Here is a 22,816-nt window from a genome sequence, read left to right on the forward strand (position 1 = left end):
TTACACTGAGGCAGTACACAGGTTGGATGAAAAATGAAAGTTTATCACGTATATTATATATAGGTCCTTTGTACAAAGCAGGAACTTCATACAATTCCTGATGATAGGACACCTTAGTGGTTTACAAGCAAGAAAAACATTTTTTTTTAATATAATCAGTCTTGTAAGAACCAAACAAGATGATTTTTACACAGCAAGTTGTCATAATCAGTAATGTAGATGGTAGATTATTTAATTTGGTAACAATAATTTACACAATCAGTTATTTTTCAGGACTTTCCTTTGTTCTGCAGTTTATTCCGTACTTTTCTGATATTTTTTTTCCTTTTTCTTTCTCTGTTTTCTTTCTCTGTCAGGAAAAAAATCTCATTGGTGCAGATGTCCACTTTAATTGCTGCTCTTTTGGTGTTGAGATGCTGGGACAGACCTTAACTCTGTGTAAGGGTGAATGAAGTGAAATACGTGGTCAATTTGTCTGAAGCCATTTCACACAATCAAAATTCAGCGCACAGCACAACTGGATAGCATGCAACAAAAGCTGTTCATTGTACATCAGTACACGTGATGTTAAATAAACTAAACTAAGCTATGATGGAATCAGGAAATATCTTCTTGGCACCTAAAAACATCATAGTGGGAAATTCCTCTCCATAATGGAAGAGAACAAATTATTTTTTACTCCTAAATTTGAACATGCTGCTAAAATTGGTTATATTTGCATGCAAAACATAGATGTTATTTATGTTACATCTCTTTGACTGAAGTAATTGATATTCATCCCATTTTTTTTTTGCTGCTTCGGTGTCCTTTTCAAGTCATTACCCTCATAAATGTTATGATTGACTTTGGTTTAACTGTCAGTGAAGCTCTCAAAAATGTAACAACACTTCTTTTATTTAATGAAATATCTTATTCTCAGTCTTTATATTTTCAGTATAATTGCTACCTTATTACTGATTCATTGGTCAGTAGAAATAATTTTTCCTAATTTCTTTTTCTTCTAAGGATTTGAAATTTTCATTAACCTTACAAGATCTTGTTTTATTCTTATTTGCTTCATTGAATGCAATATGTTTTTCAATTCTCGCATCATCATATTCTCGAATGATAATCAGAAACTTGAAAGAGCTTTTACTCACTGGAACAAATTATATCAATGGTGTCACCTTGATAAATCTACACCTTGCTTTGTCTGTGATTCTCGTGTCCATTCTGTATTGAATTATGCTAAATGAAGGGCAATATTATTATTGTAATAATATAATATACTATACTACAAATGTGAAACACATGATTCTTGAATTAATTTTGGAAAATCTCACTGTGGTTGCATTTAGTGTTCTCCTACTTCTAATATGTGCCTCATATTATGTTTTTTTTTCTCTCTGTAACTTAGCTTTTGTAAATAATTTTACGTGTATTCCACCAACATTTACCCAGTTGTATATCTTACGTAGTTATCAGCAAATGTGTTCTCTGCTAGAAGTAGTGGATCTACTTCCAATCTACCTACAAAGGTTTTTTTTTTTATTTTTATGATTTATGCATTGTCAGCAAAGTCGGCATGTATTGCTGACTACTAATTTCCCTTGAGATGATAGCCATGAGCCAGCTCGTTAAAGGTATTATAGTACTCCACAACCTTGTCTAGCAAGTGAATTCCAGGGTTTAGACCCTAGCAACAATGAAGGGCTAGTGACATTTGGGGTGCTGTGCAACTTGCAGTTTATCCTGCTGGTACCAGTGTTGCCTTGCAACTGCTGTTTTTTTCTTCTTGGCGACTGAGGTTGCAGATCGTGTCATAAGTGATAGAAGCAGAATTAGGCTGTTTGGCCCATCAAGTCTACCCCACCATTCAATCATGGCTGATTTATCTCCCTCCTAACCCCATTCTCCTGCCTTCTCCCCATAACCCTTGATATCAGAGTGACCTGAGTGAGTAACTGCAGTGCATTTTGTAAATATTATTAAAGTGGATAATGTGCGTGGTGGTGAAATAAATGCAAAAACAATTCAGTTTTGGTGACATCAGTTCTGAAAACACAGTATATTCAGATGTGTGTGCATTAAATGTATTTAGGGGGTCCAATGTGGTGTCTGCTATTTTGTCCTGGATGATGTCAAGGTTCTTGAACTGTTCGTGCCAGACGAATAGTGGAGAGTTTTCAATCGCACCTTAATTGTGCCGTGCAAAAGGCAGAAAGACTTTGGAGCATCAGGAAGTGAGTGACTTGTCACAGGATTTCCAGGCTCTATCCCTCTTGTACAATCATGATATTTAAATGCATGGTTTGGTCGAGTTTCTGGTCATAGAGTCATAGAGTGATACAGTGTGGAAACAGGCCCTTCGGCTCAGCTCGACCACACCGGCTAACAATGTCCCAGCGACCCTAGTCCTACTTGCCTGTGCTTGGTCCATAACCCTCCAAACCTGTCCTATCCATGTACCCGTCCAACTGTTTCTTAAACAATGGGATAGTCCCAGCCTCAACGACCCCATCTGGCTGCTTGTTCCATACACCTACCATCCTCTGTGTCAAAAGGTTACCCCTCGGATTCCTATTAAATCTTTTCCCCTTCACCTTGAACCTATGTCCCCTTTCTAATCCCACCCGGGCATGGACGTAACCCCGGAAAAGGGGCAGGCAGCCGGCTCTAGTAAAGCCCTCCACCACCTGGCACTGTGACTCGTGGATGGTCTGCTTGGCCAGGCCCAGGAGCAACCCAACCAGGATATATTCAGCCCTACCCTCTCCCCTATGCACAGGGTGCCCAAAGATGAGGATGGTGGGTGAAAAATGCAGCCAGAAGACAAGGGGCAGCCCCTTTAGGTATTCAAACAGTGGCTGCAGCCTCATGCACTCCATGTACATGTAGTACACAGACTCTTCCAGCCCACAAAAGTAGCAGGCGCCTGGCGAGTCTGTGAACCGCAAGAGAAGCAGGTTGCAGGGAACACCTCGGTGCAATACCCTCCACCCAGGTCCCTAATGTAGAGGGGGAGAATCCCTTCATAGAGGGACCCCCACCGGGGGATCAGGATATCGTTGGTGGGGATTCAGTTAAGCTAATGTCATTGAATGCTGGTTAGATTCCCTCCTGTTAAAACAGTAATTGCCTGGGATTTTTGAGTTCTCTTGCCGGGGATCGCCGGAGAAGAGCTACGACACCGGCCAGTGGCCTATAACATCCTGAAGGCACGGTCTCCAGTAAGGAAGTGCCGATTCGGGCATTCCAAGCTGCGGAATGTGTTGGACCGTCCCGACGTCGGAGTTTGGAACATCCCGACGAGAGGACCTGTACATCAGGCAATCCGTAGCGTCGACTACGGAGGGTTTATGGCCCCGAGCACGGGTGATGAAAGAAGGAGGACTGGCTGAACTTTGTGCCTTCCATCACAGTGAAGAATGCTGTGGTGGATGTTGTGTTCAATCTTATTGTGTATTGTGTGTTCTTTTTAAGCGTATTGCTGCTGGCAAATTCATTTCACTGCATGTGACGAATAAAATTGACTTTGACTTTGATCAAAATCCTTCCCTCTATCCTGGTATGTTGTAAGGACATTAAAAAACAGGTAAATATTAGATCATAATCATGATGAAAAATAGGGACTCTTCCATTTTGTACCAAAAATAAACTTTACTTCAGAAGGTGTTTCTTTCCTTGGTTGAATATCTAGACTTTTGCTTGTAAAACAGCTTTACTTAAATTGTGACTAAAACTTGGATGTGGTAACCTTTTTTAATGTTTTACAGCTGTCCTTCTACAAGCCAACATCAAGCAGACATAAGATTCTTATGGAAGCAAACGCATTTCCTTCTGATCATGTAAGAACCACATTTACAACACCAGCATTCAAGTCCTTGCATAGATTACTCTAGTGACTTATTCATCAACATTAAGTTCTGTTGGTGAAATATTTACTTCTTGGCTCTGTGCCAATATCTCAACAAGCTTTATTACAAGCTCATCCAGTGTGCATCTCGTTACCAAAGTCATTTTTAAGACAAATATGCAATATGATTGATGTAACAGTTCAGAAACAGACAATGGAAGTAGCTGAAAACTGGCTATATTGATTTTTATGTCGTTAAATTTAAAGTCTGCAAATCATTAATTATAACCTTTGTTCCTTAAAGTATGCAGTGGAGTCTCAAATCCGTCTTCAAGGTCTGGATCCCAAGAAAAGCATGTTTTTGCTGTCTCCTGCAAAGGTTTGTTTCATCATACAGATAATAAACCAGATGCAATTGCCCAGAACAATATTAACCTTGCTTATCCCACTAACATTAAAATGACGTTATTGGATGATATATGCTCATTCATTTAAATTATTAGTCATGGTCATAAAGCATAGAAACAGGCCCTTCAGCCCCCCTTACTGTCTGTTGTACATATCTACATACATCCCATTTACCCATCTATATTACTAAAAGTCTGATTTTGATCACTTCCTGGTGTTCTGCATATTGATTTTAGAAAAAACGCTGCCACATACAGCTGTGATTTTTGGCTATCTTACTCAGTCCCCCTCCGTTGCGCAGGACAAGAGGTTTTTTCCCATCAATTAAAAATAAAATAATTATTTGTGTTTAAAAAATGTTGAGATTCTCTCTCTTGACGGCCACGCCCCTTCCGGAGGGACTATAATACCCAGACGTGTTGAGTACCTCAGTCAGTCTCTGCAAGACGGGGGAAGCGAGAGGGTCATGTCTCTCAGTCTGAGCTGTGAATAACACTGAACACATGTCTACTAAATTGTGAGTGTGGGTTTACTGACCTTGAGTGCCCTTAATGTGGTTTGAAAATGAGAATGAGGTTGGTTTGAACTAAAGCACAGCAAATGATTGGTGGTGGTTGGTTTGAACTAAAGCACAGCAAATGGTTGGTGGCGGTTGGTTTGAACTGGAAAATGATTAAAAGTCTAAACTTGACAACTTCCTGTTTGCACTGTATATTTATTTTAGATAAAACGCTACCACTTACGGCTGTGATTTTTGGCCATCTTACTCAGTCCCCCTCCGCTCATCAGGTGCAAAGGATTATTCCCATCAATGAAAAATAAAAGTGTTATTATTATTAAAAAATGTTGAGAATCTCTCTCCTATCAATCATGCCATGAAGGCCACGCCCCTTCCGGTGGTAGGGGGGGGATTAAAAAAAACCAGGAAGTGTGGATGTGGCTCAGTCTCTGCAAGATGGGGGAGGGAGAGGTCATGACTGAGCTGTGAATCAACTGAACATACTGAATGTTGTGGTGTTTGTGTGGTTTTATGGTGGTTTCACCCTGCTTGAAATTGTATGAAACTGCGTTTGAATGTGGTTTCCTTGCACCCTGCTTGAAATTGTATGAAACTGCACTTGAATTTGGTGGCCTTGCACCCTGCTTAAAGTGGTATGAAACTGCACTTGAATTTGGTGGCCTTGCACACTGCTTGAAATGGCATGAAACTGCATGAGTTTGGTAGCTTTGCACCCTGCTTGAAGTGGTAGGAAACTGCACTTGCGTTTGGTGGTCCTGCACCCTGCTTGAAGTGGTAGGAAACTGCACTTGAGTTTGATGACCTTGCACCCTCCTTGAAGTGGTAGGAAACTGCACTTGAGTTTGGTGGACTTGGACCCTGCTTGAAGTAGTATGAAACTGCACTTGAGTTTGGTGGTCTTGCACCCTGCTTGAAACGGAATTTCAAGAAAAAGCCGTGAGTGAGCTGCCATCACATCAGGCTTGAGTGACTGAGCTGCCATCCCAAGAATCCATTTGGGTCACAATGTCCATATTAGCTCTCTGGAAACCAGTCCCATGAGCCACAACACCCATACTAGCGCTCCAGAAAGCCCATGTGAACATGGGTCCCAACGGGTCCCTCTTAGTCTAGTATTAGATATAACGCCTTCAATGTCTTGATGATTTAGGTACTTGTCTAGATTTAAATGAGGGGATTAAATGTAATTTATCCACGTCTACGGATGACCCAAAGCTGGGTGGCAGCGTGAGCTGTAATGAGGATGCTTTGAGGCTGCAAGGTGACTTGGGTAGGTTGGGTGAGTGGGCAGATGCATGGCAGGTGCAGTATAATGTGGATAAATGTGAGGTTGTCCACAGGAAGGCAGATTATTATCTGAATGGTTTCAGATTAGGAAAAGGGGAAGTGCAACGAGACTTGAGTGTCCTTGTACATCTGTCACTGAAAGTAAGCATGCAGGTACAGCAGGCAGTGAAGAATGCTAATGGCATGTTTGGCTTCATTGCGAGAGATTCTGAGTTAAGGAGCAAGGAGGTACTACTGCATTTGTACAGGGCCCTGGTGAGATCACACTTGGAGTATTGTGTGCAATTTTGATCTCCTGATTTGAGGAAGGACATATATTGCTATTGAGGGAGTGCTGCGTAGGTTCACCAGGTTAATTGCTGGGATAGCGGGACTGACATATGATGAAAGAATGGGTCGACTTGGCTTGTATTCGCTGGAATTTAGGATGAGCGGGTTTCTTATAGAAACATATACAATTCTTAAAGGATTGGACAGGTTAGATGCAGGAATAATGTTCCCGATGTTGGGAGAGTCCAGAACCAGGGGTCACAGTTTAAAAATAAGGGGCAAGTCATTTCGGACTGAGTTGAGAAATTTATTTTTTCACCCAGAGAGTTGTGAATCTGTGGAATTCTCTGCTAAAGGCAGTGAAGGCCAATTCACTGGATGTTTTCAATAGAGAGGTAGATTTAGTTCAGAGCTAAAGGAATCACGGGATATGGGGGAAAAGCAGGAACAGGGGTACTGATTTTAGATGATAAGCCATGAGCATATTGAATGGCGGGTGCTTGTTCGAAGAGCCGAATGGTCTACTCCTGCACCTACTTTTCTATGTTTCTGTTTCTATGGTTCTTAAATTTTATGAAAGTACCTGCTGCAACCACCAACTCAGGCAGCACATTCCAGACTCTAACCACATTTGTGTAAAACAATACTCTTCCTGAGATCCCCTCGTAACTGTCTACTGCTTACTTTAAAGTCATGTCCTATTTTCTCAGATAACCTCACCATGGAAATATTTGCTTAATATTGTTTCACATCATCAGAGTGCGGGTTTGATCTCAACCTTGGTTGCTGTTTGTGTGGGGTTTGCATGTTTTTCTTGTGATCGCGTGCTCTGGTTTTCTCCCACATCCTAAAGATGTGGGGATTTGTAGTTTAACTGGTCTCTAAATTGCCCCTCGTGTTTAGGGAGTAGACGAGGAAGTGGGATAACATAGAACTAGTGTGAATGGTTGATTGATGGTCGATGTGGACTCGATGGACTGAACAGCCTTTCATGTTGTACCTTTCAACAATTTTTTCTACCTCACCCGGATTCCCCCCTCAGACTCTTCCACTCCTGGTTAATCAAACCCAGTCTATCCTGCCTCTTCTTATAATGGAAATGTTGGAAAATATTACCAGAAGTTGGCCTAAATGTTGCCTATAATATGTTTTGACTTGTTCAAGTTCTAGAGTATTAAATCTCAACTGAACGCTCCAGTTAATTTAGTGTGGAATGAAATATAACCACATTGATACTGTTGTATTTTTGAGAGAATAAATCAAGACGGCTGGATTGTATAACCATAGCCTGCAGCCCACTTAATGGTACTCAAACTGTATTATTTAACAAGCACAAAGAGAACAGAAATGTCTTGTGACTGCAGTAGTGAGTACACACAGTGACCTTGCCTGTTAAGTACTGAGCACCACAGGTTTCAAAGATTTGTTATGATCCTAGCACTTACAGTCGCACATAATTTTCCAAAGCTCAGGAAAACTATGCTCTACGGGGTTTTATACAACCACTGTATTTCTTTGAATCATCTTAGCTGGTAATACGCTTGCGAAGATATGCTTGTGAAAGCATATTTAATTGCAAAAGAAATAGGCAGTGTAACAAAATGCTGTAGTTTGGCCAGAATTTCAACTGGTAGTTTCAGCTGTAGATGACCTGTTCTTGCCTGTGACATCAACCATACAGTATGTACATACAGTAAATGCAGCAGTGCCTGAGAACGTTTCTGTAAAATTGTGATTCACAGTCAAATGCATTGCTGCACATCTAAACTGACTTTCAGAATTGCCAGATATCTATAACGACATGAAAGGTGAACATTCAGCCCACCGGGTGTATGCCAGCAGGGGAGCAATCCCATTTCTCTCATTATTTTCCTGTACCCCAACAGATTATTCCCTCTCACCTTACCTATTAATTGCTCTTTGATTCTTTCAATGTTGACTGTGAGTAATTTCCATGTAGCTAATCAAGTATGTCAAGGTTGTCACAAGTTGGCACAGAGAGAACACACCTGTTCTGAAGTGTGAAATCGCACACTTCCAGATTCAGGGACATATTCTTCCCAGCTGTTATCAGGCAACTGAACCATCCTACCAACATCAGTCCTGAGGTAATATCTACCTCAGACTATCTTTGATCGGACTTTACTGGACTTTACCTTGCACTAAACTTATTCACGATATACCCTTCATCATGTATCTTTGTAAACTGTGGATAGTTTGAATCTAATCATGTAGTCTTTCTGCTGACTGGTTAGCATGCAACAAAAGCTTTTCACTGTATCTTGGTACATGTGACATTAAGCTAAACTCAACGTAACTCACAAACTCTAAACAGATAATTGAAGTCAGGACTGAATACATGTCCCTGGAACAACTGCAAGGTAGTGACATTAACTGCACCAATGGTGCCAATATGAAAAAGATTCAAATGTTCTGTAAAGAATTAGAAATATTAAAAACATTAAAGACAAGAAGCCATTTAAAAGCACCTAAATGGCATGAAAATGTGATTTGATTGGCAATTAACCGTTGTCTCGCCATTGAAATCAATGATAAACAGTGCAATTCAGCCTGATGCTCCTGCACGTGACTTCTCAAGTCTGAAGAAGGCAGTCTGAAGAAGGGTCCTGACCAGAAACATGTGACAATATCCATATAATTTATGCATATGAGATGTACTCATTCTCGCACATGCTCACTCGCGCATATAATTATGTAAATTAGTCAGTGACCTTTAACTTGGAAATAAATCATTCCTTCTAAAGCTCAAAGATAACCGGTTGGAAGAGTGGTAAATGTTTAAACAAATGAAAGAAAATTATGCAGTGATAACAGAATTGGATAAGAAGGAGAAACAGTATCAAAAAGCAGTATTCCTGCATACTGTTGGACCGAAAGGACTGCAAATCTTCAATACGCTGACTTTTGAAACGGTAGCAGATGAGATGGATGTTAATGTCATCATCGCCAAGATGTCTATGATCATCATAGGCGAGACGAATTAAACATATGAAAGATTCATTTTCAATAAACGAGACCAGAAACCAGGGGAAAGCATTGAATCGTAAGTTGCAGAACTGAAGGAGTTTGCTAAGACATGCAATTTCTGTGATCGACTGAAAGTCAGCCTCATTTGAAATCACATCATCCTTGGTATTGCAGACCAGTCAACTAGGAAGACACTCCTTCAGAAGAGGAATCTGACACTGCAGGAGACTGTAGACATATGTAGATCCTCGGAGGTAACAGCGACAAGAATGCAGGTCATCGTCGAAGAGCCGACTATACACAATTCAAACCGAAGGAATAGAAGGTTGATTTTCCTTCACAGAGGAAGAATCAGGGACCAATCAAATGCAAGTTCTGTGCAAGTCCGCACAATCGCAGGAAGGAGGACTGTCCAGCATATGGAAAGGACTGCAACAGATGCGGACGACAAAACCACTTTGCCTGCTGTTGCAAGCAGAGGAAGGAGAGAGCACACAGAAATGGGGTCTGTACAAAGTCGTAGAGACATCTGGCACACTGTCCATTTCTGACAGGGTCTGTGAGTTGCATTGAGGTCAATGCAGCCGGAAACAATTCCTCTTCAGGCCTATTCACTAAGCTGCAGGTCGGCACAGAAGCCATCAAGTCGGCACAGAAGCCATCAGATTGACTCTGGTGCCAGTATTAATGTGATTCCCAATGATCTTGTCCCCAACAAATAGGACATTAGATGAGAGAAAATCATCTTAAAGAACCAACCTGCTGGCATAAGGTGGGATGAAAGTTATACTCTGGAACAAGATGAACAAAATAAGTACCTAGTTCACTTCACAGTGGTAGAGGAAGCCTGGCTCACACCGCTCCTGAGTGCCAAAGCTGCACAACAGATTAAACTCATCACAGTTGTGCTGAATGATGATCTATCTAGAGCTTTTCCGCGTATTACATCCAGATCCAGGTTCACTATGAGAATTTCAATGCAGTTAGCAAAGCTACCAGGAGACTACCATGCAAGGTCAAGTTGATAAAGCAGACAGAGGGTGTGACCACAATAGTTTCCTAACAACCATGAACATCCCCTTTGAGAGATATCGCTGGAAGAGGTTGTCATTTGGACTGCAAGTAAGAGCAGAGATCTTCCAGAAGAAGCTGCAAAAAGCCCTAGAAGGATTTGAGGGTGTAGAATGTGTTGCAGACAACATCATCCTATTCAGAGTAAGAGATACCAGAGAGGATGCAGAAAGGAATCACGAAGCAAGATTGCAAGATCTTCGTCAGCGATGCAGAAACAAAGGCATCAAGCTGAACTGGAAGAAGTCAGTAGTGAAAACTACTTGTATCGCATTTCTAGGACATGTAGTTACAGTTCCTGGCCTGAAACCGGATCCAAAGAAGATCCAGGCTATCCTAGAGATGCACAACCTAACCAACCCAACGGAAATCCAACGATTACAAGGCAGTGTAAACTACTTGGCAAGATTCCTGCCAATTTTGTCGGACACATTCGACCCTTTGAGGAGATTGACCCACAAGAATGCAGAGTGGGGATGGTCATCCGAACCTGACACAGCAATGTCAAAGATCAAGGAGTTGTTGACAACGGCACTTATCCTGGTGTACAACACACCAGATTAACAGCTGACCATACAATGTGATGCAAGCAAGGCAGGTCTTGGTGCAACACTTATGCAGATAGGACAACTGCTGTCCTATGTGAGTCGACCATTGACGCCAACCAATCAGAGATATTCTCAGATTGAAAAGGAGGCACTAGCAATGGTGTTTGCCCTCAAGCGTTTTCATCAGTACACCTACAGACAGAGAGTGATCGTTGAGGGTGATCACAAGCCATTGGAAGTCATCGTCAAAAAGCCTCTGCATCGATCACCAAGACGTCTTCAGGGTATGATGATGAGGATGCCACACTATGACATCAAGATCAAATGGGTAAAGGGAAAAGACATGCATCTAGCAGATATGCTCTCCTGAGCATACCTCCCGGACACCACAGGATCGACCAGATTTAATGATGTCAACGTAATTGAGTCCTTGAGCATTGGAGAGGGTCAAATGCATCCAAGCCCATACCAGGGACGACAAAACACTGCAGACCATTAAGAAAGTAATCCAAAATGGATGGCCAGATCACAAAGCAGAAGTCCCAGAAGCAGCACAGCCGTACTTCAATATCAGAGATGAGTTGAGTGTGCAAGATGCCCTAGTATTCAGAGGAAAGAGGATTGTAATCCCTATCACTCTATGAAGTGAGATGAAGGAGACACTCCACACCTCTCAGCTAGGAATAGAATGAACCCTCAGACGTGCAAGAGAATACATTTTCTGGCCCGGAGTGAACTCCGATGTGAAGCAGTTCATTTCAAACTGTGAAGCCTGCAGGACGTATGAACAACAGAATCAGAAAGAAACTCTGGTGCCCCATGTTCTCCCAGATCATTCATGGGAGAAGGTGGGAGCCGATCGGTTCAAATTTGTGGGAAAGCATTATTTATTCACAGTTGACTATCTATCTAATTTCTGGGAAATAGACAGAGTGTATGACCTGACCAGCAGGCCATTCATTGTGAAATTCAAGAACCACTTCGCAAGATACGGAATTCCCAGCACTGTGGTAAGCGACAACGTGACACAGTTCTCATCAGTGAAGTTTGCCAAATTTGCCAGGAAATGGGAATTTCACCATTACACAATTTCTCCAAGACATAGTCAAGCTAACGATAAGGTGGAATCGGCAATCACTCTGATGCACAGAGTGTACACACTGAAAAGAAAGGCACTTCTGAAAGAAACACCATCACAAAGACTAGGGCAGGAATAGTTGTCAGACCGCCGGAAACATCCGGCGAGTTTGTCAAGAAGTAAGGTGTTTGGTTGTGATGTACCTAGCTCATGCTTATGAGACGAAAGCATGTGAACATTATTTTGTGTTATTGAAACAAGTCATAAGTGTGGCTATTGTTGAAATTGTGAAACAAGACAGAACAGTTGTTTTATTCAGTTAAGTTAAACCATATTACTATGGTTTATGAAATGTAATCCCAAAATGTCAAAAAGGAAAGGATATGACAATATCCATATAATTTATGCATATGAGCTGTACTCATTCTCGCATATGCTCAGACTTGAACATATAATTATGTAAAGTGGCCTTTAACTTGGAAATAAATAATTCCTGCTTTTGATCCAAACACGAGTGTGTGTGGAGCCATCGTTTCTCCATAAATGCTGCCTGACCTGTTGAGTTACTCCAACACTTTGTGTCGGCCTTCTCACAATGTTAGGGCGAGGGTGAATTTACAACAGCACTGGCAAATCAGTGACTGCAGCTTCAGAAACTGTGCAGAACTACCAAAAATGTTCACAGTTATCAAAGATTGCATCAGTTATTGCCCTGTGAAATGCTGTGCTTTTTTTTTGGTTCAATGCAACAGTAAAATTGCAAAATACAGGCACCTCGAATTTTATGAATGTTTGAGTTATGCATTTTTGGAATAACACACCTGTTCTTTTAATGCCAAAGCCTGATTGATACCCTCATAGTTTTGGAATAGCATGCTCAGTTTTACACCTGGCAGCTTAGTCACATATATTTAATTTATGTGTTTTTGAATTATGTGCTGCTTTTCAAGAACGTAACCCCTGCATAAAACGTGAGGTGCCGGTATACAGAAATAACTAATTGTATGTTTGACTGTACAATTGGGGGGGGGGGGGGGGGGGGGGGGGGGGGGGGGGAGGTGTGGGCAGGGTAAACAGCCAGCGATCATTATACATTTGGACACCAACAACATTGGTAAGAGAAAGGGTCCTGTGTTTAGGGAGCTATGTAGCTGTTTATAGAGTAGAACATCAAAGATTGTATTTTCTGGATTATTTCTAATGTCGCAAGCTCATGCGTATTGAAATAGAATTAAACACAGAGGGGACTGTGTAGAGAGGGTGGCGGATTTCCGCTTCCTGGGAATCCACATTGAGGAGGACCTGACGTGGAGCGTGAACACCACTGCGCTGCTGAAAAAGGTCCAGCAGAGACTGCACTTCCTGCGGGTGCTCAGGAAGAACAACATCACTCAGAGGCTGCTGCTGTCCTTTTATCGGTGCTCCATTGAGAGCATACTAACATACTGTGTATGCGTGTGGTACACCAGCTGCACAGTGGCTCAGAGGAAAGCGTTCCAGAGGGCCATTGACAACGCCCAGAGGATTGTCGGCTGCCCTCTCCTTACCTTGGAGGACCTACACAGTTCCCGCTGCACCAAAAAAACCCAGAATATAATAAAGGACATCTCCCACCCCGGACACTCCCTGTTTGAACTGTTGCCGTCAGGCAGACGGTACAGATCCACAAGGACAAGGACAAATAGACTACAAAACAGTTTTTACCCCACTGCTATAAAAGCACTAAATGTGGCCGCCAAGGAACGCAGGGGCGATACAGACTAAGGGACTGTGGTAACGGTGAAATCGACAGAAGGATGGAGGGTTGGGTGTGTATGCGTGCTTTGTCTGTGTTTTTTATTTATTGCTTATCTTTATTATTTTACCGTGGATGTTTCGTTAGCTTTAGAAATGTTTGAATGCTGCACTGACTGGCTGACATTTTAAATTTCGTTGTACATGGCCCATGTTACAATGACAATAAAGAAACTATTCTTATTCTTAATATATAGCTGAAGGAACAGTGAAGGGGTTGGCTTTTGGTTTCTGGATCATTGGGACAATTTTGGGGGAAGATGCAGACCAAGATGTTTACACCTAAACCAGTAATGGGCTAACATTATAGTGAGGAGATTTGCTAGCGCTACTGGGGATGGTTTAAACTGAGATGGCAGGGGAATTGGGCTCAAGAGTAAATATTCAGATGGAAAGGTACAGTCACCAAGAGGAGAGAAAGGTAGTAGGTCCAGGAGGCAGAGCAGGTGGGTAAATGCACATGAGAGGAATACAAAATTTAATGAGTGCTGGCATAACTCAGCAGGTCAAGCAGCATCTGTGGAGGGAATAGATATGCGACATTTCAAGTCAGGACATATTGCATTTTGTGTTTTACTCAAGATTCCAGCATCTGCAGTTCCTTGAGTCTAGAAAGGGGCTGTCCAACTTGGGCGACCTAATTGGCGAGTTTAGTAGAGTTTGAAAAAATGACATGTTGAAGACCTCCTTCGACTATGTTGAAGACCAGCTTCGACTAGCTACAACTAACTTCGGGACAATTGGACACCGAATAGTGGAGAGTGAAGCCAACCTCATTCGATCTCGCTTCGACCTCCCTTCGACTATGATGAAGATTATCTACAACTACCTTCGACTACCCTCGATTACCTACGATTAACACGGCGACCTACTACGACCTACTACGACCTATTACGACTAAACCTACGAGTAAAGAAAGTATCGATTTTTTCCATGGCAACCTTTAACTCGCGGACTTTTTTTAACATATGGAAAAAAACGCCACGACCTAGCTGAGTTACGAAGACCTCCTATGACCTCGTGTCGACCATGCTGCGAGTATGAGTTGAGGGCAAACTCACCAGAACTCGCGGATTAGGTCGCCCAAGTGGGACCGGCCCTTAATAAGGGTAAATAGTAAGATTAAACGAGAACTTTCCAGTTCGAAGTTTGATCGTTATTTTATGAGGAGTAACGTTGAGGGATTACGTGAAGAACCCGCCAGGACGCATGCGTGTCATTCTTCAAAGCAGCGGTGTGAAATCACAGATAACAGTAATGACCTGAACATAGTAAGAGTAGAGAAAAAAGGATACCAATTGAACATTATGATCGAGGGTGGGAGCGGAGGGCACGTAACCCCTCAACGTTACTCCTCATAAAATAACGATCAAACTTCGAACTGGTAAGATCTCGTTTAATCTTACTATTTTATTTCGGAGTCCCGTGAGTGACTACGTGAAGATTTCAAAGCTCTGTGATTTCATACCGTGGAAACGAGTCCATGCCTTACAACTGCCTTAATTGACTAAGGGAGGAAATAGTGTTAACGTATTCAAACATGACTCCGACATTGAAATTCCATGATGAACTATTAACAACAATTATAGCCCCTGTCTTATGGGGTAATCATGATACAGATCTAATTTTGATTCTGCAATGTCACATCTCATTGCCTCTGTGCTGTTTAGAGTTCTCTATGTATAAGAACAAATGTCTCATAATGCATAGGCAATCATCTATAGGGTATGCACTAAACTCTATATGAGGCCTGACGATCCCGGTCTGTTCTGTTAAACTCATTCGTGGATGTAAAAAGTTATTTTACTCGTAGAAAAGGTGTTACTATCCAGCCTTGATTTATGTAAAGACTGAATTCTGTGTGCTGAGATCAATGCCATTAGCATGACCATGTCATGTGCAAGTCTATGCAGGGACAGAGCTGTAGCTGGTGACCAATTCCTCAGTAATGTTGGACTATACTCAAATACCATATAAGGGAAAACTAGTCCTTGGGGATAATATTAAAAATTCCCTTCATGAGTTTAGTCATCAGGGGGTGAGACCCGACAGAATGACGCTCTGATCCTTGCCCCAGAATACTGAAAAGGCACTACTGGCACAGTTTGTGGCACTAAACTGAGCCCCTCATCATAGTGGAGGCTAGCCAGGAATTTCAGAACAGAGTTATGTTCATCGTACAGTAGTGATGTTGTTCCTAGAAGAATATTTCCCACTTCCCGATGTGGACCCAATATAGGTTCTTCCTGGATTGCCTGTGAGCCGCTGTATATGTTCATTGTTCGGTTCGTTAGTCCAAGGTCCGGAAATGGTTACTTAAGATTCTGCTGACAAACACATTTGTCCTATTCTGGGATGATTTTCCCGCCCGTTACGGGATGAACCAACAATCTGGTTATTTCGGAATGGAGAGCCGTGAGGCAGAAAGGAGGGAATGCATAGAAAGAACACCCCCCCTCCCTCATGCAGCGAGAAGGCATCCATCGCTGATTCCCAAGAAACACAGATTAAGCCGAGATAGATCAATCTCTGGTGTTTCATATCATGCTACAATATCAGCAAACACTTTGCGGTCCAACATCCATTTGATGTTTGTCATGAATTTGCGTGACCTGGTGTCTGCCACTAAATTTGAGGTTACCTGGTAGGTAATTAGCTGATATTCAAATGTTTTTCTGAATACACCATTGCCAAATTGTGTTAGCCGGATTATCACATGATACCGATTTCATTCCACCCATGTAGTTAGTATATGTCACCATTGTGGTGTTATCAATCTGTAGTCTAACATGCAGGTGATGCATTTCTGAACAGTATGATTTTAGTCCATAGAACGCACCCAACATTTCCAAGTAATTTATGATATGTATCTGAAGCAATGATGCTTCTTGTGCATCCCATCTATATCCACAACTAGAGATGGGGTTAGTAACACGCCAACCACAAACACTGGCATCAGTTTGTAGCTCCACTGAATGGTTGCTGACAATGATAGGGTTTGAACAATGCCCAATATTTCACTTATCATTGTAATTCCATGATTGCTTAGATTGGTAGCCTCATTGGTCACCAGTATTGATTTTAATTGCTTATACCTTTGTCCTTGTAATTATTGGTAATTCAAAGGTCAAACAGTGTGGCTGGAAAGGCCACAGTATTGTCAATTACCCTTGCTACCAGTCGAATAGGTGGTTTACTGATGTCAATGAGGTTGTTGGCCTCAGTTAAGTCTGTACCTTCCTTTGATAAGTTACCCACATGTAGACTAAGTCAAAGGTGAACCCCAAGTAGTCAGTGGTGGAAGGTGTTAGCTTAGAATTAATAACGACGAATCTTATAGAATTTTTCGAGGATATAACTAGTAGCGTGGATAGGGTAGAACCAGTGGATGTGGTGTATCTGGACTTCCAGAAGGCTTTCGACAAGGTCCCACATAAGAGATTAGTATACAAACTTAAAACACACGGCATTGGGGGTTCAGTATTGATGTGGATAGAGAACTGGCTGGCAAACAGGAAGCAAAGAGTAGGAGTAAACGGGTCATTTTCACAATGGCAGGCAGTGACTAGTGGGGTACCGCAAGGCTCAGTGCTGGGACCCCAGTTATTTACAATATATATTAATGATCTGGATGAGGGAATTGAAGGCAATATCTCCAAGTTTGCGGATGACACTAAGCTGGGGGGGCAGTGTTAGATGTGAGGAGGATGCTAGGAGACTGCAAGGTGACTTGGATAGGCTGGATGAGTGGCCAAATGTTTGGTAGATGCATAATAATGTGGATAAATGTGAGGTTATCCATTTTGGTGGCAAAAACGGGAAAGCAGACTATTATCTAAATGGTGGCCGATTGGGTAAGGGGGAGATGCAGCGAGACCTGGGTGTCATGGTACACCAGTCATTGAAGGTAGGCATGCAGGTGCAGCAGGCAGTAAAGAAAGCAAATGGTATGTTGGCTTTCATAGCAATAGGATTTGAGTATAGGAGCAGGGAGGTTCTACTGCAGTTATACAGGGTCTTGGTGAGACCACACCTGGAGTATTGCGTGCAGTTTTGGTCTCCAAATCTGAGGAAGGACATTATTGCCATAGAGGGAGTGCAGAGAAGGTTCACCAGACTGATTCCTGGGATGTCAGGACTGTCTTATGAAGAAAGACTAGACAGACTTGGTTTATACTCTCTTGAATTTAGGAGATTGAGAGGGGATCTTATAGAAACTTACAAAATTCTTAAGGGGTTGGACAGGCTAGATGCAGGAAGATTGTTCCTAATGTTGGGGAAGTCCAGGACAAGGGGTCACAGCTTAAGGATAAGAGGGAAATCCTTTAAAACCGAGATGAAAATAACTTTTTTCACACAGAGAGTGGTGAATCTCTGGAACTCTCTGCCACAGAGTGTAGTTGAGGCCAGTTCATTGGCTATATTTAAGAGGGATAGATGTGGCCCTTGTGGCTAAGGGGATCAGATGGTATGGAGAGAAGGCAGGTACGGGATACTGAGTTGGATGATCAGCCATGATCATATTGAATGGCAGTTCAGGCTCGAAGGGCCGAATGGCCTACTCCTGCACCTAATTTCTATGTTTCTATGTTTCTATAATCCTTCCACATAGGCATCGTATAGTAAGCATCTTTTAATGGATGCAATCCATAAAGTAGCCTATGGAATCAATTGTTTGGCAGTAACAAAGGTTTCCAATTTCGAATGAATTTACTGCATAATGTATTCAGTTTTGTCAGACCTGAATGATTGGTAACCACATCTTTTTGTTTTTCGTAAAGATATTGACACAAATTCCAAAGAGTCGTGTTGGGATTTCCCCATGATTCCCTAGCATATAGCCTCTCCAGTTGAGCATGCACTTCCAGTTTTTTTTTATTGTGAAGGCACGAACGTTCAGTTCGGTACATGCTGAACCGGGAAATTGTGTGCACAAATTCAATTGTATATCCCTGAACACTAGGTAGAAAATAAGTGTTAGTAGTTATTGCACTCCATGCCTCCCAAGAAAATGTAATCTACACACCAATTTGTGTTATTTACACCTCCTGTTTTTTGGAAGAGACCAGACCCCCCTACCTCCATGGTGACCACTGGAAATTTTGTTTTCTTACTTGCAGTCGCCTTAGAGGTTGTGGCGTCGGTTTTTGGATTTGGGGTTTGGGGTTGCACGTCTTCCACAAAGGCCGGTCTGGGCCAGGCCTAAAAGACCTCTGTCCTGTAGCCCGGCCTTTGAGCTTTCACCAGCTTCTGTATGTCTTCCTGCTGGTGGGTGCGTGGAGGTGCTGTTGTCTTGTGTAGGAGATCCTGCCTGTTGCCGCCTTTATGAGCCCCAGGGTATTGGCCTCCTTATTGAGCAATTTTACCTATTTTGACAGGTTGTCCCCAAGTAGTAATATTGGTGGTTTAATCCCTCCAGGTCTGCACAGCTCTGCAAACTTAGGGTTTAAAGCTGGGCGGATGGCGTTCTCCTGAGACTATTAATCTCATACTCCGTATTGTAGAATAATGCCACAGCATCTTAGCTAAACATCCTGCCTTCTGATTCCCCTTCCAATGTGTTTTCAGATGTAACTGTTCACCGTGGGAAATTTTTGAGGGATACCCATTTTCCGGTGCCAAATATTTGGCAGTAGTGTCTATTACAGCCATGTTCCTGTAGTTGTTTTTAGATGTACAAATTTGGACTCCTTTTCCAGGAGGTTTCCTTGTTCTTGCACCCCCTGCACACTGATTTCTTCCTTCAGCAAAACCCCTCTTCAGAGCCAGCCCAGAATTGGCTCCCCGTACTCCCCTCTGTCGAGGGAGATGCACTGTGCAGCCCTGATAAGGTGCTGCCATGGGTGTATTATATATCCATTGTGACTAGACTCCATCTCCCAGAGTCCATAACAGTGGAGCATTTGCACCATAAGCCGTTCCATTTGGTCCCAGTAATGCTGGTCCCCGCGGCATTTCTTTGCAGTTCGACTTGTCAGCCAAGTAGGGCACAGCTGATCCCACTAACGGTGATCTGGTGCTGTCAGCCGCTGCTGGCTGTCCGCAACTCCATAGTTCTTCCCAGCCAGTGCAGCCCCTGTGGACTCCTGTCCATAGTTTCCCCCTGTGAAAAACAGAACGGGAAACAAAGCATGACAGCAGTAATTCCCTTACCTGTTGGTCTTGGTTTTAAAAAACTTGCCACTGCAGGGGAATACTCCCCCCCCCCTGCCGTTTTGACTTGTCAGAGTCAACGGCTCTGTCTGTGTAGTCTTCCCGCCCGGCCGTGGTGTTGATCTGGCTGGTGTGGGTGCCAAGTCGGGCACAGCTGATCCCACTCACGGTGATGCTGGTGCCTTTAGCTGCTGCTGGCCGCCCGCAACTCCGCGGTTTCCCCAGCCAGTGCAGCCCTTGTGAACTCTTGTCCATATTTCCCCCCTGTAAGAAACAGACACGGGAAACAAACACGACCGCAGTAATTCCCTTACCTGTCGGTCTTGGTTTTAAAAACTTGCCGCTGCAGTGGAAAGCTCCCCCCGCTTGCCGTTTCAACTTGTCAGAGTCAACGGCTCTGATCTGTGTAGCCTTCCCGCCCGGCCGTGGTGTTGATCCGGTGCTAAGTCCGGCACAGCTGATAACATTCATGGTGATGCTGGTGCCTTCAGCTGCTGCTGGCTGCTGCAACTCTGCGGTCCTCCCCAGACAGCTTTAGACGCAGCCCTTGTGGACTCTATTTTTGTCCAGTTTCCCCCTGTAAAAACAGCGCGGGAAACAAAAAATGACCGCAGAGTAATTCACTTACCTGTTGGTCGCGGTATCAAATTTTACCGCTGCGGGGGAACGGTCCACCCCGCCTGTCGTTTCGCAATGCATGAAGCGATATGACATGCATACGTCCTGGCGGGTTCTTCACGTAGTCACTTACGTGACTCCGAAGTAAAATTGCATCCATATTAATGCAATGTGTCGGACTAGTAAGGTAGAAAAAACTGAAAGCTTTAATTAGCACACAGGACTATGATATTATGGGTAGAGATTATGAACAAAAAGGTTATAATTACTTTGTTATGGTGCATTAGAGACCATCTAACAATAACAAAATATAGAGGACAGTTATGTAGGTAAATAGCAGAAAGAAGTGATACAAATAGGATTATAGTGCTAGGGATTTCAGATTCCTAAATATTAACTAGAATTACCTGAGCATAAAAGCTCAGAATGGGCAAAATATTTTAGGTATTTCCAGGAGAGCTTATGGCACAGTATGAAGACAGACTAATGAGAAAAGGAGCGTTTCATAGACGTTGTCTTGGGGAATGTAAGCAGACAGATGGAGGAAATGTCACTGGAGGAACATTTTGGAGATAATGATCAGAACTGTATATTTCAAAGTGGTCATGGAAAACGATAAGGCAAAAACTTTTAAATTTGGAGGAAGGACAATTTCATTAAAATAAGACAGGATCTGGCAAAGGTTGACTAGGAACATCGAGCTGGAGGTAGGTTTATATTTGCAATCCAATCAAAAGAGAAACAATGAGAGCTTACGGCCAACATGTTCCTGTAAGGTTGAAAATCAATAGGAACAAATACATGGAAACGTGGATGTCGAGGGATACCAAAGGTTTGATTTTTAAAAAAGAACAGCGCAGCAGTTATAGTCAACTAATGCTGGGGTGATTGGGGGGGTGGGGGTTGGGGGGGGGGGGGGTTACAGAGTGTAACAAGGGTAGGGTTGCTTTAAGAAATTAGGAAACCAAAGATAGGTCACAAAGATGACTCATGCAGGCAGACAGTGTTAAGGTAAAAATGAAAGTATCAACTAATGGGGTGATGGGGGGGGGGGGGGGGGGGATGCACAGAGTGTAAAAAGGGAACGGTCCCTTTAAAAAATTAGGAAACCAAAGAGAGGTCACAAAGACGAGTCATGCAGCAGACAGTATTAAGGTAAAAATGCAAGTATTTAAGGCAAAAGAATAACCTGGGAAAGAGTAGAGCCTATTTAAACCAGGAGATATCTGTGTATGGAGCCAGTAGATATAGGCAAGGTCCTAAATGAAAGCTTTTTGTGTTATTCATAATGGAAAGATATTTTTTAAAGAGAACACAACTCAGCACAGCATCGGTTTGAGTGTCTGTGTCGATCAGGTTGCCAATTTATGCTGCCCATACCCTGCCCCTGGGCTAGATCTCTCAATTCTCTGCCAGTCATAGAGTCATACTACACAGCAACAGGCCCTTTGGCCCCACTCGTCTATACCGACCAGGATGCATGATCTAACTGGTCCCTTTTGCCCACGTTTCGCCCATACCCCTCTAAACCTTCTCTAAATATTATTCCTGTCCAAATATCTTTTATAGGTTGTTGTTGTATCTGCCTCAACTGCTTCCTCCAGCAGGTCATCCCATATACCCACAATACTCAGTGTAAGATGCTTTCGGGTTCCTATTAAACCTTTGTCCTCTCGCCTTAAAAGTTCATGTGACTGTCTAAGTGTCTTCCAAATATGTATATGGTATCTGCTTTCATCACTTCCCTTGGCAAACTCTTCCATTCACCTACCGTTCTCTCTGCAAAAAAAACGTGCATGTAAATCTCATTTGAACTTCCCTCCTCTCACCTTAAAGCTATGTCATTTAGTATTTGACATTTCCAACATTGAAAAAAGGACTGAGAACTCAATGAAGCGGAAGGTAAAAACCAAATGTGAGTCTCCGTAAATTAGGAGGTGGACGAGATAGTTTGATTGTCATTTGTACGAACAGCATAAGAGGCAAATTGGCAAATTAGATCCAAAATCAGAGGTATAAATAGGTTAGCTGAGACTGCAAAAAAACGTTATTTCCCTTTTCAGAGGTGAATGCAACTTAGACAAAGTAGATTTGGGTAAAAGATTTGAAAGGCACCTGAGTAGGAGCTTTTATCACCCAGACAGTGGTAGGTACCAGAATGAACTGCAGGAGAAAGTGGTGGAAGCAGACTCACTGACACCATTTTAGAAGTATGTAGACAACACTTGAATTGCTTGGGTTTTGAA

The 22,816-nt window shown here is 42.6% G+C and overlaps 1 protein-coding gene across 1 annotated transcript in view; it reads left to right on the forward strand.

The window, feature by feature from the left end:
- kynu (kynureninase) overlaps positions 1-22,816 on the forward strand; it is a 221,569-nt gene that overhangs the window by 114,791 nt on the left and 83,962 nt on the right. The window contains exons 6-7 of the mRNA XM_055638665.1: positions 3,756-3,827; positions 4,140-4,214. Of these exons, the coding sequence (XP_055494640.1) occupies positions 3,756-3,827; positions 4,140-4,214 (147 nt within the window). The remainder of the gene's footprint in view (positions 1-3,755; positions 3,828-4,139; positions 4,215-22,816) is intronic.

Source organism: Leucoraja erinacea, chromosome 7, assembly GCF_028641065.1.
Source record: "Leucoraja erinacea ecotype New England chromosome 7, Leri_hhj_1, whole genome shotgun sequence".
In the NCBI taxonomy this organism is placed as follows: Eukaryota; Metazoa; Chordata; class Chondrichthyes; order Rajiformes; family Rajidae; genus Leucoraja; species Leucoraja erinaceus.